General features: G+C 42.9%; 2 protein-coding genes and 1 non-coding gene across 8 annotated transcripts in view; 2 read left to right on the top strand and 1 right to left on the bottom strand.

Moving 5' to 3' along the window:
* The first annotated feature begins 1737 nt into the window (after positions 1 to 1737).
* Positions 1738 to 1844, top strand: LOC113633457 (U6 spliceosomal RNA). Its single transcript, XR_003438213.1, has one exon. It is a non-coding gene; the product is annotated as a U6 spliceosomal RNA (small nuclear RNA).
* An 11963-nt stretch (positions 1845 to 13807) lies between these two features.
* SYBU-AS1 (SYBU antisense RNA 1) lies at positions 13808 to 14225 on the bottom strand (the record flags this gene model as incomplete). The annotated part of the gene is given in 2 exon segments (XM_027131356.1): positions 13808 to 14074; positions 14076 to 14225. Coding segments are annotated over 2 exon segments (417 nt in total), but the record flags the coding sequence as incomplete, so codon positions are not given.
* A 274-nt stretch (positions 14226 to 14499) lies between these two features.
* Positions 14500 to 17111, top strand: part of SYBU (syntabulin) — a 72374-nt gene continuing 69762 nt past the window's right edge. For 2 of the 6 annotated variants that reach the window (XM_027131623.1, XM_027131621.1), the window contains exons 1-2: positions 14535 to 14668; positions 16409 to 16610. In XM_027131623.1, the coding sequence (XP_026987424.1) occupies positions 14645 to 14668; positions 16409 to 16610 (226 nt within the window). In that variant the 5' untranslated portion in view covers positions 14535 to 14644. Of the gene's footprint in view, positions 14669 to 16408; positions 16611 to 17111 lie in introns of all 6 variants that reach the window. The other 4 variants (XM_027131624.1, XM_027131625.1, XM_027131626.1 and 1 more) reach the window with 4 other exon arrangements.

The following is a 17111-nucleotide window of genomic DNA, read 5'->3' as shown; positions in this document are numbered from 1 at the left end:
TGTGGAAAAATGTCTTTCTCTATATTTCTTATTAAATAAATGAAGCCAAATGGATACTGCCAGAAGACGGTTCAGAATTCGGTATATTTTAGAGTCATTTCATGAGAACTATTTGGCTAATTGACTAATTGGCTGCTTGATTCATAAACCTTCAGGCTGATATAGAAGCAGAACTTTTTTTTTGTCCTTTTCCATGTAGCACTTATACTTTCACATGAAAAATGTACTTAGTTCTTATCAATGTAATTTTTAAAAAACTGACTTTGAGAAACAGCTTTACTAAAACACCCACCTCTGTTTCCAAAGCGAATTAATAGTAACTATATATGTTCCCTTTTCTCATGCACAGAAGATCTATAAGGTTTAGAAGAGAGGATAATTACTCTGTGAAGTGAAAAACAGGAGTAGAAGGGAAGAGCAGAATGGCTCTTCGTGTGGGGAGGTTAAGAAATGGCAGGCAGAGGTGAAGAGCTCTTATGCATCTGGCGATGGGGCTGTGGTTGGTAAAACTTACTGTTCTCTGTGTACAAAGGAACAGATTCAAAATGGGCCACTGTGAAACACAGTGCTGCCTTTGTTGACATCGTGGGCTCCTCACTGAAAAAGGACAATGTAAATAAACACATAGGCAGTGAAATGCATCAAAGAGCTATCAGTTTTTAAAGTCTCTACCCCGTTACACTGGAGAACCTCAAACTGGCAATCATGACTAGAAGTCGTATGGGTGTCGGGACAAACAAAAGGCAGCACATTGTCAAGTTGTTTGTTATTGCCTACACAACGGCCAAACTGGAAATTCCCTTGGCTGATTTCCTCTCATTGCCCAAATGGAAGTCCATCATGGAGTAGACTTGGGCAAGACTGCTTTGCTGAAAGTACACATAAGGCTCATCCACATCATTGAGAAAGTTGTCAAGCATGATCTAATGTTCACTGTTCGGTAAACCCAGTACTTTTCCATCCTTATTAACAGGTCTGAAAACACAAGTGCTTGGTGACCATGAAATGATGTATACATTCTATGTGGGTAAGACTCCTTTGCCAAATGTTAAGTTATTGAGTTTAAAAGAGACCAAGCAGGTGAATACAAGGTTTGAAGAAAATATAATTCTTGACACAGTCTCAGAGCTTGGAGTGGAGATGTAAATAACAAGCATAATGGTTTAATGGGTATTAACTCTACTCTCCAAATGGAGAAGTCCCTGACCTGCTGAAGCAGAAAATGCCCTTCTGAGTTTCAATACCTTCATCTTAGTCACCATTTAGAGAGCTAGGAGCTTCTAACGCCTGTAAAACACTGGCTTTGTTGCCCTTTTTGCCACACTTACCTCTCTCTTTTTTAAAAAAAATTTATTTATTTATTTATTTTTGGCTGTGTTGGGTCTTCATTGCTGCATGCGGGCTTTCTCCAGTTGCTGCGAGCCAGGGCTACTCTTCGTGGTGGTGTGCGGGCTTCTCAATGCGGTGGCTTCTCTTGTTGTGGAGCACAGGTTCTAGGTGTGCAGGCTTCAGTAGTTGTGGTTCGTGGGCTCTAGAGTGCAGGCTCAGCAATCGTGGCGCACGGGCTTAGTTGCTCCGTGGCATGTGGGATCTTCCCAGACCAGGGCTCGAACTCGTGTCCCCTGCATTGGCAGGCGGATTCTTAACCACTGGGCCACCAGGGAAGTCCCGCTTACCTCTCTTTATAACATATCAAACAGCTCCCATTTGTCTTCGTGAGTTAAAAACTTTAGCAGAGTGCTCGCTTCGGCAGCACATATACTAAAATTGGAACGATACAGAGAAGATTAGCGTGGTCTGTGCGCAAGGATGACACGCAAATTCATGAAGCGTTCCATATTTTTGAGGCGGTATGGGGATATATGCATATGTATAGCTGACTCACTTTGTTATAAAGCAGAAACTAATACACCATTGTAAAGCAATTATACCCCAATAAAGATGTTAAAAAAAAAAAACTTTAGCAGATTTTCTGAAAGACTGCTTAACATCACTGAAGAAAGCAGATGGAATGCACTGGTTAGAGCATAAAAACAGGGCAGACACAGCCCTCCTTCATAGATTCCCTGTGTGAGAGCCTCTGTTTAAAAGCATAGTCACTGAGAAAATCATAAGTTCAGGCCTACAAGTGAGAATCCAGTGCTACCTGAAGATGTTAACTAGCAAAACTTGTCCTACACCTCCACTCATCATTGAGATGTTAGACCTACTCTCCAAACGGCATTGTCTTCCACTCAGTGACTTACTGGTGAATGCAGAAAGAAACCCCAAGATGTATCCTTCAGTAGGATCAGACAAAATGGGGGATAGTGTTGTGATGAAAAATTTCAGGGAAAGAGTCCTCATTTATAACAGTGTTATTTAAAACTGTGTGTGTCACATTTTGGGGATATTCATAGAGAAGATGCATCCCAGTGTTTAAAATGATTGGATATAAGTATAGGCCCAGCCATGAGCATGCCTTAAAAGCATATGCAGTCAAAGAACTTGAAATGTTTATTAATCCTTTCGAAGGGCTGCTGCCATAAAGTCATGTGGCTGCTTCCCAGTTGGCCAGAGAATGGGACTGCTCACAGGTTTCAGGTTGAAAAGCCTCCCACAGCTCCCTAGGCAAGAAGTTTGGCAGTGGTGCTGAAAAACTACAAAGACATATTCCCCAATATTTATCATATGATTTGTATTCTGCAGTCATTTCCAGTTTCAATGGCTACAGTGGAAAGGAACGGATGAAGTAAGGTTACAGGAATAGAATGCTTGAGACAGGGCTTGAGTGTCTAATGCACATTTCTATGGAAGGCCCGATGCCAGGAGTATATAACTGCAGACGTGCTGTCAAACTTTTCTTACTAAAACTCACCAGAACAAACAAATTAGCCTTTGGCAAAAGACCATCAGAAAACCTCAGTTTTGAAGGAGAACCGTCTTCCTTCTGATAAAAAAGAAACAGCATTTTGTGCTCAGACCCCCTCTGTAAATCACCATCATCTCTGCCTATGTTTGTAAAGTATGGACAAGTGACTAGTCTGCAGTAAAGTGTAATAATAGAGCAAAATAAAATGAAGTGAGTACATTTCCTACCATTAAGCGTTGTTGTGTGTCCATTTAGTTTGTAATGTTTATAGAAATAGCAGCACTCTGTAGAAAAGGAATTCAAGGGATTCAACCAAGGGGGAAAAAAGACTTGCTTGATTTTCACTTGACCGTATTTCTTAATTATAAAGAAGAAAATACAGCATATGTCATATATTAATAAGTAGCATTCTTTTGTCATGGTTATTTTTCTGTATTTTCATTCTTGCTTTCTTAAAATATAGCTTAAAGATAGAAATTGAAGTATTAATATTAAACAGATCATGTCATTATCCTGTAAGTGTTAAAATGATCATATTTTATTTTGTTATTTAAAGGTTGCCCAAAAGGATGCAGCATGGCTTAAATATTTGGGTGGAGTTCTTCATTCTACCTTTATTCTCCATGGCCATATAACAGTCTAAACCCTACTTAGGACCCCGTGCAAGGGCACAAAATGAAATTAAAAATCACACCTATTACTGCTACCAAGGCAAACTATTTACATTTCTTAGTTGAGTTCTTGGTACATAGCCAAGAAAGGCTCAGTGAATATTTGTTGAATAAATAAAATCACTTATTTATAAAACGTGTGGAATTCACAGGATAGGATTTACAGCCATAAAAGTATAACTCTGTAAGGCAATTCTTAGGTGAAATTACAGAAACTGCCTAATTATTATTTGCTTTGGTTCCATTGTATCTAGTGATGAATAATTTTCTTATTTTAAAACAATATTTTTCAGATATCCATTATTGCATAATTAAAGGCCAAAAATGAAAGCTAGAAGGTTCTTAGGTCTATGTTTATTCTCCATTTGCAATATTTCAATATAGTCCTTTTCTATGGAGATACTTCTGAATTTAGAACTCTGTGGAGAGAAATACTGACATCAGCACAGGCAGGAAAAAGATAGTAATTTATATAGAAAAAAAAACCCAGTTGTTTACCATGGGAGACGTAAGCACACTGGTCTTAACAAATTCACACTTCTATATTTAGTAACTGGAGCATTAGGAAATCGGCTGCTCTCAAGTGTATTTTAAAAGCTTTTGTAATGTGGAGTTTTCTAATATTCTCTTCCCAAGTAACGATTATATTAAAAATCTTGCTGAGTTTCAAAATAGATCTGCTAAAATCTTATATTTATTTGAAAAGGTTGCACTTTACTGAGTTTATTATAACAATAAAAATATAGCAGTGCAACCGTATGAATATTTAAAAATACAAACACCACTGTCTTTTAAAAAAAATAAATCCTAATCTAGAATTGTTTTCTGTTTTAATAATAAAAGTCAAATAAGTGGTAGGGGAAAACAAGAGGAAAAACTATAAGAAAGAATCATGGGAGTACATTTGCAAAGAGAATTCTTTGAATTCTCACCTAAGAGAAGTGAGTTCATTAAAATAATGAAGCTAAGCCTAATATTTTATAATAAATAAGATGAAATGTATTTTCTATGGCAGAAGCTTTTCAAATTATACCAGTTTGGAACTCATTATTTCACTTGATCACTAAAAAATTCTTTTGAATTGCTCTTCAATTCATATAACAAACCCCAAAGCTAACACAGCTTCTACGTTTACCATACCTTTCATATGGCTTTATCTTGCCATAATACTATACACCCATATAGTTCCAGCAGAAAGCATTTCAAAACCAGAAATCATTCTCTTCTATTTCACACTCAAGGCTGGAGTAAATTGCATGCCTCTAACAAATCAGATTTTCCAGTGAATACATCTGGAGGGCAATAGGAACAGGATGGTGGTGGTGGGAGGTAGAGGTTTGAGATTGGGAAGTGTTGTAAACAGAAGGAAAACCATTGGTGAAAGTCAAAGTTAGAATGCAACGATTAGATCATGCGAGATCTTGTAAGCCATAAGTTAGCGTATGAACTTTATCTTGAGGGCGATAGTGAGCATAGAAGGGTTTCAGCTGGGGCCAGGGTAGGGGATGATCAGATTTGCACTTTAAAGACATCATTCTGGCTAGGGTTTAAAAATGTACCGAAGGGACAAGTCTGTGCGCAGGGTTAGAAATCCAGGCAGCAAGAAATGGTAGAAAAATGAGCACATTTTAAAGATAATTAAGAGGTAGAACAGGTATGAGTTAGGTTCCATTTTGCTGTAAAGGTGACAGAGAGAGAGGAGTTGACAGTGTCACCCAGCTTCCTGAGTCCGCACGAGGATGGCATTTATTAACTTAAGGAACACAGGAAAAAAGATCAGCTTTTAGAGGAAGTATGATGAATTCAATTGGAATATAGTGAGTTTTGGACCCTGAGATATCCAGTTGGATTACGGGATAGTTATGGAATAAAGATTTATAGAATTTATGGAAGATCTGCATATAAACAGTAATTGAAACAATTGAAAAGAAAGATATTACCCAGGGAGGGAAGGTAGGATGAAAACATAAGAAGGTCAGGGCTAGGCTAAGGAACACCAACATTTAAGAAATGGCCTGAAAGGATACTGGGTCAGTGGGAAAACACAGGAGGGCTGTGTTACAGAAGGAAATTTGGTTTCAAAAATGTGGGAGTGTTTATCTATGCCAAAGACTGATGAGAGATCAAGGTTAAGATAAAAACTAGCCATTAGATTTAACCACATGGAAGTAATTTTTACTTCGGGCAAGAGCTGTTTGGTAGAATGGTGGGTACAGGTGCATGAGTGGAGTGGGTTGGGTGAAGGGGCAGGGGATGTGAGATCCAGGGATACAGACTCTTTTTTAGAAGTTCTATGAGGGATTGGGAGAAGCAACTGGGTAGTACTAGAAAGGTACAAGAGTTCAGAGAGTAACTTATTTCCTTGGGAAAGGTTTCAGCATGTTTAAATGCTGATGTGAAGTGTCTGATAGAAAAGTAGGTTAAAGTTATCCGAAAAAGTATAATAGCTAATAATAACAGCTAACACTCACTGAATGCTCAGTATATACTAGGCACTCTTCCAAGTTCTTCATGCTTAGTAACTCCTTTGATGCTCACAGGTAGGTACTGTGATTATTCCATTTTTCAGATAAGGAAATAGAAACCTGGGGAGTTGGAAGGACTAACTGATGGGATAACTTTGCTTAAGAGGTGGAAAAGAGTGGGATCCAAAGCCCAGATAAAGGAACTACCCTTGTACAGAAGAGGGACAACTTCCATTCTACAGGACCGGACATGGAAAGGATGGGATGGAGGTAGGTGAATTTATAGGTTTGGAGGCAGGAGACTGAGAGAATTCTCTTAATAGCTTCTATTTTGTCAGTCAGTCAGGAGAGAAGGGCATCTGCACAGCCTGAGATGAGGTGGTAGGCTGGTAGGTTTGAAATATAAAGAAGGTGTCAAATAGACCCTATAAAGAATAGGAGAGAATTTATGTTAACTAGGGAGCATAAAATGATTGCAGGCAGCCCTGAGACCCCACTGCAGTTAGAAGGCCAGTGCTAGCCATGTCATTCATTTTCAGCGTTGTGTGGTTTCCCCATGCTCAGTTTTAGGCCGGAGGAGAGGTCGTGCTTTTAAGGCTATCCAAGAAGGATCCATAAGTCTTGGTGTTTAGTCAACCATGGAGATCTAGAAGACCTCGGAGGTAAACCAGATGAGATGGGCAGGGGAAGACTAAGGCGTATAGATCCGTTTGACAGGCACTTACTCGAACCTTCTTTAGAAGTAGAGTATAATCATATATAATCATACTTAATTAATCAGGTAGACAGGGAATGGATGGTGCCCAAAGATAAAAAGTAAAAAAAAGTAGACCTTAGTGAAGGGGTATATGGGAACTCTGTACCTTCTGCTTAGTTTTTCTGTAAACCTAAAACTGCTCCAAAAAATAATAATAATAAAGTCTATTAATTTCAAAAATACACCTTGGAATATATAAGGTAGGGACTATCTGAATATGACTTTACCATATGACTGCATATGACTTACCTTGCTTGTCTACAGTGGCTTGGCAGGTCAAAAGAAGAAAGGAGCTTTGGACTATTGTCTTTTCAGACCGCAAAGCACATGCGCATTATCCTCTACCCACTGAATATTGATGCTATTCATTGGTGTTCAGTTCTGTGTAACCTTAAACTATGAAAGTTTTCTGAAAGTGCTGAAAGTTTCAATAAAGGCACTACTAAGGTCTGTTCTGAAAACTTTGTTGCCAACCAAAGAAACTACCTGTCAGAAGAGAAATTTACTAATGAGCCAACAGGTGGCAGTATAACATGGTGTTCTTGAATTTTTTAATAATAGAGCTAATTAACAATTAGGGCAGCAGAAGTCTCTCAAAGTGGAAATAAGGTGGAGGGGGAAGGAGGACAAGGTGAGGGAGGGGAAGGGAGCGGAAAGAAGAAGAGAGGAGAGATCAAGAGAAAGGGATTCTGAAGGAGCCAAAATTATAATAGTATCTTTTCATCCCTCAAAATTTATCTCAAAACTCACCCCTGGAAATCTCAAATTCCAGTCTAATTCGGATGCTGGCAAGTCATGACGTTAACACAATGAATAGTGTAACAGCTGATGGCCATACCCATATCTCTATTAATTAGACTGTGAGATACTTGAGGACAGGAAACACTGTTCATCTTTGAAGGCTCTCGAACCAGTGTCTAAGCCAGTGTAGTGTCTGACTCAGAATAGGAACAAAACAATATCGATGGATGAACGAATGTATGAATGAATGAATGATAGGTATCTGGCCATTTTTCATGCCATCTACTGTAACCTTTTCCATCTACCTTTGGGAAGAAAAGTTCTGTCAACTTCTTTTCTAATGAGAAATCATTTCTCACATTATATCATAAGTCATCTGGGGAAAATTTATTGTTTCCCTTTAATGACAGTTAAAATAAAAATCTTTAGGATGAGGAGAATGGAAAACAAGCAAGCAGGTAGCAACAGTAGTGGTTGGAATGGTTTGGTCCTGAGGGAGAGAGGATATCTGTTAAGCTCCAACCATGTGCCAGACATAAATGATAGACTTTGCATGTATTCTTGTCTGATCTTAACAACAGTAGTATGAACTGATTACTGTTATTAGGCCCATTTTATATGTGAGAAAATGAGGATCAGAGAAGTTAATTTGCCCAGAGACATTAACTGGTGAGACCTGACCTTTCTTCTTTCCTTCCCTCCTCCCTTCCTTCTTTTTTTTAAATAACATGTATTTATCACCTGCTGAGTCCTAGAGGGGCTAAACAACTTTTCTAAGGTCACGCAGTCAGAAAGAGGCAAAGGAGTCAAATCTGGGCCTTCAGGACTTGAGAATCCATGTCCTTTATTAAACTACATTTTTCCACCACAGATCTCTTGGCAAACTTTGGGAACTTCATCTCACTTTCCTGCTCTCCCTTGAATTAACATCACATTATGGCAAGCCAGACGCTGGGATTTTGAATAGAAAGGGACACAGTTGTTTTCGTACCAACTTCTGAATTGAGGTCATTTCTCCAGTCTGGAATTTGCTAATTCCAGTCCCCCCCCTCGCCCCTTTTTTCTCCCCCCCCCCCCCCCCCCCCCCCCCCGGCAGCTCTTCCTGAAACTTTTGGCCAGTGCAGTTGACACCAGAGACCTGGGAAGCCATCCTTGTGCTCTGAGCTTCCAGCAGCAGCCCGAGCTGTTGGTCAACGAGCTGAGAGCCCCGTATCTCAGATTGGTGCGCAATCAGAAGACAAACAGAAGGTGACTAACTTCATGGGAGAACAGTGGGTGTGTGTGCTAGCCATCCAGAAACAGCCAGATGAGATGGCATCAAAGGCCTAAAATGCCATATGTTACTTCGAATCGTATTCTCATTTTAATAGTGCTATTTTGATGCACCGTAGATAAGCCTGAAAGTAAGTACACGAAAATGCTAACAGAAGGAATATAGATAATTGATGTTAGGGCAATGAGATGATGAGTAATATTTTTCTTTTAATTGCCAAAATTTTGACGATGTGGTTTTAGTACCTTTAAAAAGAAAATATTAAAGTTACCTTTTTTTAAAGCATTTTTTCTCTTTGATGAAACAGCATTCTAGAAATAACTAGAAGGGACACATGGGCAGATGAAACAACATAAGCCAGATTCCCAAATTCTGGATTTATCTTCCTACAGATTTTTCTGCTGTGGATTTGAGAGGAGCTACAACTACATAGCAAGGGCTGAGTTTAATCAGTAGGTCACAGGATTTCTGGTAATAAAGGAAAATGGTTCATAGGAATGGCCTAGGAGGTGTAAATAAAGCAGAAACAAGTCTCCTGAGCTCCACAACTGCAGAGGTAATACCTCCACCCGCCACCAGCAGTGCAGCTGCCTGGTGCTTCCAGGTTTCCCCTGGGCTTCTGTAGCTGCCATCATAGCAGTTGGCCCCTAGGGGCGCTCTGCCCCATTTTGCAATACTGCTCTTGTCCTTCCAGTAGACAATCTCAAAATCCTCCTTTCCACCCCAATCTTTTAGCAAAAATAAAGGCAGAATTATTGTTAAAAATTTGAAGACATTTTTACTAGAAAATTGAAGGGAAAAGAAGTGCAAATTCATGGAAATAAATCATATAATGGAGAACAGATTCTTTTATCCTTATGTAACTCAAATCTAGCCACAGATCTGCTTCCTGAGAACCCAGATTATAAATTTTTTTCTGAGCCTAGACTGTGGGATGCTGAATGAATCCCTCAGAGCCTCTAACCTGAGATACCTGTTCTACCCCTGCCAAGTCTGAGGAGAATCTCAGCCTTCACTCCTTATCCCTCTAGGAGGCTAGCTACCCCGCTGGGCTCAGGTAGCTTTCAGAGGCCCTGTCCTTCTCATACCGTCTGGTCCCTTGGTCTCCTGGGAAAGGAAGGTGCTTTTCTCTCAGGTCCAGAATTCAGCCTCTGGATTTAGGCCTCCCTATGTTGACCTTACAGATAACTAACTTCCTTTGCCTTTTCTGTAAGTCTGTAGATCCACACAGCTCCCTGTCTTGTCCCATCATTTGAATCATCTCATTAGATAAATGTCAAGGCTTGGTTCCTCCTACCTGGATGGAACCTTTACACTCATACTTTCCAGAGCATCTTGATTTTAATCATTCCAATCTACTGTCCCAAGAAGTAAACACCGACTTGTCCATCCATGTTTCCCCAGTTTGCTCAATACAGTCACCATACCTGTGTCTTTGGCTAATCTCTTCCCCTGTTCTCACAAATGGACAAAAGGCCACAAACAGCAGACGGCTTTGGGGAGGATTACCTCGTGTCCGCTCTCCATTAGGCAAGCAGAAGACTATATCCTTACCATCCTTCAGAGACCCCAACCCCCAACCTCTACCTCTTCACCTGGACTCTCCCTTCATTCCTGTTCTTCATCTGAGAGAGATCTCTGACTGAAAGCTCATTGGCAGAGCAGAGATAGTTGACACACTCTGAACCCAACAAAGGTTTGAGCCAGCCTTGCCTCAGTTACCCACTCTCCTGTCTGCCTCAGGTACTCTCTGGACCCCCTTCTCAGGGAGTGATCCTGCAGAATTCTACCCATTACAGTTTTACAACATCAAAATCCCTTAACCATATAGTAACAACAACAACACATACAATGAGAGGAGAGTGGATCACTCACACATGCTCTTACAGGAGAACGGGCAGCTCTCTCCCTGGCAAGAAAAATACGGGTCTCCACCCCACCACAAAAAAAAATCCCAGGATGCCCCAGAATGCAGTTTCTTTTCTTCATGACGTGTTGTAAGGCACGTCAGCTGCTCCTCGTTGCCGTGAGGATAACCCACCATCGGGTGACTGAGACAGACGGTAGCACTGGCTCGCACGGCTGATAGGATTAGGAGCCGGGGCTTTGTCAGCCCTGACTGAGTCTGCGAGAGACCCCAGCAGACGCAGGTGAGCTGAGAGGAGGCGTGGACACGGGAGACGGGGAGGTATCTTGGTTAAATGGTGCAGACCTTTTCTCTTCGGCAGTGCCTTTGTATTGTCTTTTCTGTGAAGTTTGCAGTCTGGGGGGTTCCTATCAAGAAAAACCTGTCCTTTATGACTTATCTGGTTTCAGGGATTGACAACATGTGCCTCACCGGATTTTTGTGAGGCTCAAATAAGATTATACATGTGAAAGGGCTCTGAAAATATAAAGTTGTGTGCAAACAAAAGGTATGAATCGCTTAATTACAAATTTCACATAGGCAAAGAATCAAATAATTTATCCCAAATTTGGGGCCATAATTACATAAATACATCCCTTTTCTCCCAGCCTACAATACCCTATCTCCCCTGTTCTTCCCAGGTCTGGGCAGGGATATTATTTATAATCTTGAAGGGTTCCAGCCTTCTGAATTATTTATTTTCTAAAAAAATCAGCATTACATTCATTTCTAGAGGAAAAACCACAAAATTACAAAACCAGAGAATATTTTAAAGCAGATAAAAGATGACTATAATATACTGTATTAGATTATATCTCTTTGATGGTATAATGCAAACGTTATAAGACACAATGACGTAAGAAACATTTGAATGAAATTAAAGGCAAGATAGATATTAGCATTTGTAAAACTTGCCTTTTAGAACAGCATAAAAAACAGGCTTGGGTTCCAAAAGTACAGAGCTAAAAGGCGTTTGAACACTAAATCATCAGCCTTTCCCTCAGCAGGTTGCTATGGTGACAACAGGGCTACAGCATTGCCTCTTACTGCCTGCACTTCTGCAGTAAAGGCTTTCACTTAACACATGTTGGATTTTTTTAAGGCACACACCCCATCATCAAATACAAAGAAATATTGGAGGCAGCTTTATCTGAGTCATTTTCTAAACAGAAGTTGTGTCTATGTTCTTTATCCTGTACTGATGGGCCCCATAGGGGGTTAGAAAATTCACTCGTTCATGCATTCATTCATTTGACTGTTTTATATTGAGTGTCTACTGTGTCAGGACCTGTACTAGGCACTGCCTACATCCCTGGTGAAGACAGACAAATAAGCAGGGGATTCTGATAGAAGATCGTAACGGCTCTCCTGGGTGTCCTGGAAGTATGTAAGGACTGATCTTCTTGGGGGATCAGGGGACGTTTCCTGGAAGAAGCTGTTTCTAAAATGAAACTTAATGTATCTTTAGGAGTTGAGGGGGATGGGTGGGTGAGGTGCAAGAAACGCTCTAGACAAAGGGACCAGAGTGTGCCACCGTCTAGAGGAAAAAGAGAGCACGGTACCTCCTGAGAACTTCAATTGCTACAGTTCAAGGGGTATCCATTTGTATGTGGAGGGGGAGTGGCAGGGGCGATGGAATGGGGGTGGGTAGGGGTGGTGAGGGAGGGAGGATCCAGAGAAGAGCAGTGTCAAGAAATGAGATGGGAGAGATACACAAAGCCAGATCATGAAAGGCATTTGTGCCACGTTAAGGAGTTTGAATATTACTTGGAGGACAACCGAGAAATCATTAATGAGTTTTAATGAAGAAGCACGGCTTTGGCCTTGTGGAAAAATAGCAAAACTGGCGAGACAGGAATAAGAGGCAAGATTGGAAGCAAGACAACCTTAGTTAGACCGCTCTTGCAATAATCCAGGATATTTGCGGTTTAGGCTCTAAGTAAAGAAAATGCACTCAAACAGAGGCCAGAAGTAATCCGATTCAAGACACTATTTCTAGGGTAGGGTGGAGATCATTCACGCTTTCTGCTATGCGGGGCCACGTGAGGGCGAAGAAGTCAAGAATGACTCTGAGGTTCTGACTTGGACACCTCCGTGGAGGGTGTTTTCTGCTGTTAGGCCCCCAGATTTAATTCTCAGGAGGGACCTCAGAAGTACCTTAACAGTTTGACGTTAACAGTTCGAGCCTATCTCACAGTATATGTCCTCAGGCTCATAATTTTGGAAATAATAGACTGTAGGAATCATCCTGGAACATCACTTTCCTGAAGTCCGTATCTGAGACAGCTGTAGGTATACAAGTGTGAATTAATAAGCTCTTCCCACAAAATAAAGAATCGTAAGGTTATCAACTTCACTTAACAAATCTAAGTAGATTGAAAAGACATGAACATGTATGGAATAAAACTTCTTTATGGGTATAGAGGAGGCAAACTGCTTTCACTAATCCTCTGATTTCAGGCTCTCTCTAGACTCACACTGTACATTCCTAGATTTGAAAGTTGAGGACTCAGAAAAATGCTTTTCGGAGGGCAGACAAATGAGATGGTGGAGGTTCAGATACCATTTTCAAGGATCACAGTCCTTCCGTGTAGAACACTGGGTGTAACGATCGGGCTGTTCCCCATCCACACTGCTACTTAGAATATTCTCCAATTCTGAAATAAAGGGCGTCTAAATTATTATACATGTAGAGTTGCATCATCAGATGAAACTACAGTAATTGTAATAAATCAAGGCCCATGACCCAGACGAAGGATGATCCCTATTCCACGTCCTCAGCTGAACAGGTTTTTGAGCTATTTTGAACAAATCTGTCTGCCTCAAATGCTTTTTCTGTCTGTCACGTAAGAGGATTCAGCAAATATTGACCGGAAGAGCTGGACGTGATTTGACTGCCCTTTGGAAAGTTCTCTTGAATCAGCTGGGTATAGCTGTTTTTTTGTTTTCCTCATCTAATCCTCCTAGCCATCCTTGACGTAGGTATTATTATTATTATCCCTCATTTAACGAGGACAAACTTGAAGTTCAGAGAGGTCAAGAACTTTAGGCACATAGGCACTTCGCTAGAAGGTAGTGGAGTGCTGCCTTGAACTGGTTTTCTGAGTTCAAGTGCGGGGTCCCCAAAGCAGCGTGCCTGGTACTCATTCCCGGGCGTCTGTGGGCCAGAGCTGGAGAAAAAGGCTTTCTCGCCCTCGGCAACCTGGCTTCCCAAGCCCGCGGGAACTGGCCTCTTCGTTCTGTCCCTGCGGTGCTGCGCTGCCATCGCCAGGCCCTTCGGATGCAAATCCCCCAAGGAGAATCGCAGCCTTTGAGATTCCGGAACCCAGATGCTGTGTCAGTCGTGCAGCTTTCGCTTGGCTGGGGTCCGGGTGGAGGGGGACCGCCCCGTCTCTCTCCTGCGAGGTAATTGTGTGGGGAGCTGTAAATTGACTTAAAACCGAGAGGGCAGGGAGCAGCCGCGAGGCAAAAACTTTCCCTTTCTACAGTTTGGCTCTCAGTGATGTCACAGCTTTTCTGGGTTCTTCTCTGCGACGTGCACCCCCTTCGAACCCGATACCAGGTGCCAAAAAGGGGGTGTTGGGCGTCACCCTGCTGGAGATGCTCCGAGCCTCCGCAAGCCCTCTCCGGGTTGGGCTCGGCGGACAAGGAGGGGCGCGCGGAATTGGTGGGCAGGGCCCGCGGCGAAGTCGGGCGGGCGGGGCGCGCCGAGGCGCCTCCCAAGGGGCAGGCAGGTGAGGGAGGTCGGGGGAAGGGAGCGGGAGCCGCGGTGGCACCACGTGTCCGTCCGGGGCGGGGCGGCCGGGCGTGCCCTCGGGGCCCTGCGCGAGCTGCCGCAGCGGTGGCGGCGCGTCGGCCCCGCAGCAGCCGGCGGCCGCAGAGCGCGCCGGCTCAGCACAGTCTCCTCGCCCCGGTGCCCGCAGGTGCCTCTTCCTGGACGGCGGCAGCGGCGGCGGGAGGAGCCGGCGGGCGGCAGCGCGATGGGACCCCTTCGGGAGACCAAGGTAAGGAGGGCACGTCTTGCGGGCGCGGATGGCAATGTCCGCGAGCGCCGGGGGGAGAGGAGTGGTGTGCACTGCGGGGAAGGGAGTCAGATGAGAGCTGGAGGGGTGACGTTTAGAGTTGTGGTAAACGGAGACAAGGAGGTGGTGGGCACGATGAGAAGGCAGGGGACAGTTGCTCAGGTGATGAGACCTGGGAGATGGGCAGGTTGATACTGTGTTTGGAGGGTTGGCCCAAGGATTAAAAAGACTGACTCTGAATGGTTAATCCCATCCCCTGAAATTGGAGATTTGGGATCTAGCTCTCAGTCGATGTCCTCTGTGTGTGATGTGGATAAAAAAGGGTTTGATATATTGGGGACTGAGAAATAAGGACTCCAGCATTGGTTCAGGGTCTGCCTTGTGCCGAGCGGAGTGGCTGACCGGTGATACCTGCTGGGTGACTGATGTGCAGAACAAACCCCGAGGCTGGGTGCGGCTTTCTCCCCTGGATAGGGTGGATGCCTGAGCGACCGCGGGACTTAACCCGCGGCTGGGGCTTTCCCTTCAATTCTGCACTGTGAGGGCCTCCCAGAGGTGTTTACTTTGGCAGCGACCCTTCCTGGTAAGCCGCGTGGAAATGAGCAGGAGGTCATATTTCCAAATAGTGTTTGTTACCTAATCCAAAGCCCTTTTTCAATTGCAGAGGTTGGAGTGAGCAGTGGGTTTTTTTGCGAAGAGCTCCTCCTAGGAGTCCATTTTAATATGGAAGGGTGGTGGTGACCCCGAAAAGCACTGGACAGACTGCAGGCCCGTTCTGCTTCTAGATGATGTGCAGCAGTTTGGCTAAGCATCTTTGCCTCTTTTAGCCTCAGTTTCCTCATCTGTAAATAGGGACACAAATTAGCGTCCTCCCTATGGCCTCGGTTGTAAAGATTAAACAAGATAATGGTTGGGAAAGCACTTTAAAAATTGAAAAATATTGCTAAAATGCTGCTTTTTAGGCATTTTTAAAGCCAAGGAAGGCACGGCCCTCTGCATTTAATTCTGTGTTTTGAAGGAGAGAGAGAGAAAAATCTCTTCCTATGGGTGACCTGTAAGTAAAACAAAAGCTAAACGTGATGTAAAAGGTGGAGCCATCTTACTGGGTATTGGATTTTTGTTTGCTTTTCTGTTGGCAACAAGCCTTGTGTACCAGGATATTAATGAATAATTAAAATCCTGGCCGGAAGAGAGGGGATTTGAAAGGCTGCATGATCTATCAGGAAAGACTTGTTTCAGGTATAGGGGTCTACTTTGTGAGGAGACAGGAAAACAGAAGTGAAAGTATCACAGCTAATTCAGGGAAAGCAAAATGGAAGTCTGGAGGAAATCAAGTAATAACCAGAGTGTGCTGTGAGTTATGAAGAGCCTTTGAGAGAGCGGAAAGCTTAAATGTGATAGGAAAAGCCAGAATGAGAAGGTGAGTTAGGAGCTGCCTGAGAGAACGGAATAGCCTTTCTGCTAGCGGCTGGAAGTGTGCGTATGTGCGTGCGTGTGTGTGTGTAAGTACATCCGTGCTGGAGTGTGTGCTCTTCAGTAAATTAGAAAGCTTAGCTGAGTAGAAGAGTTCTGGAGTTCATTTTAGCTACTGAAACAAGGACTACTCTGTGAAGATTCAATATTCAGAAATGTGGCTTCTTAGAAACTGAGCTCAGAAGCAGACTGGAGTTCAGAGGGGGCAACAAATGTTCTTTTGTTTTATTTCTGATGTCCAATTTGGAGAAGGAGCAGAGAGTGCAGCATCATGAGAAGGAGATTTCCCGGAGCCGGATTCCCCGTTTGATTCTTCGGCCCCATCTGCCTCGGCAACAGCACCAAGTGTCCCCAGCGTCTGAGTCTCCCTTCTCGGAGGAAGAGAGCAGAGAGTTCAACCCCAGCAGCTCTGGGCGCTCAGCAAGGACCGTTAGCAACAGCTTCTGCTCAGGTACAGTACCCGCGGGAATGAAGGCAGGAAGTGTGTACATTGCCCTGCATTTTAAATGCATCTGGAGAGGGCCCCTTAGAGTCTAGGACTGGACGTTAGTTATTAGGATGAATGATACGAGCTTGCATCTTTTTGGCTGTTTTGACCTATGAACACAGCATTTTCAAATGGTTCAGCCTAATGAAATTTCATACCTGTTTTTGTATGTTATTCTAGTTGATAATTTACTATGTGAAATCTAACTCCTTGCTTCTACGACTGTTTGTAAAATGTATTCCTCCATTAAATCTGGAAAAAGTAGCTTACATTTTATACTAGCAATCTTTGTAAGCCTGTGTACTTCTGTTAATGGAATCCTCAAAGATAAAGCAACTCCTAATGAATGAGGTCAGGATCAAGGTGGTTTATTTCCCAGGACCAGCCTGACCTTGTATTTTAGAGGGAAAGAGCACAGGCTTTGTAACCTTACAGGCCTGGGCCGGAATCCCTGGCCTTTCTACC

The sequence above is a fragment of the Aethalodelphis obliquidens genome, unplaced genomic scaffold (assembly GCF_003676395.1).
Source record: "Aethalodelphis obliquidens isolate GAN/ISIS:26980383/991018 unplaced genomic scaffold, ASM367639v1 scaffold39, whole genome shotgun sequence".
NCBI lineage: Eukaryota > Metazoa > Chordata > Mammalia > Artiodactyla > Delphinidae > Aethalodelphis > Aethalodelphis obliquidens.
The sequence above is the reverse complement of the archived record's forward strand: the minus strand, read 5'-3'. Positions and strand labels throughout refer to the sequence as shown.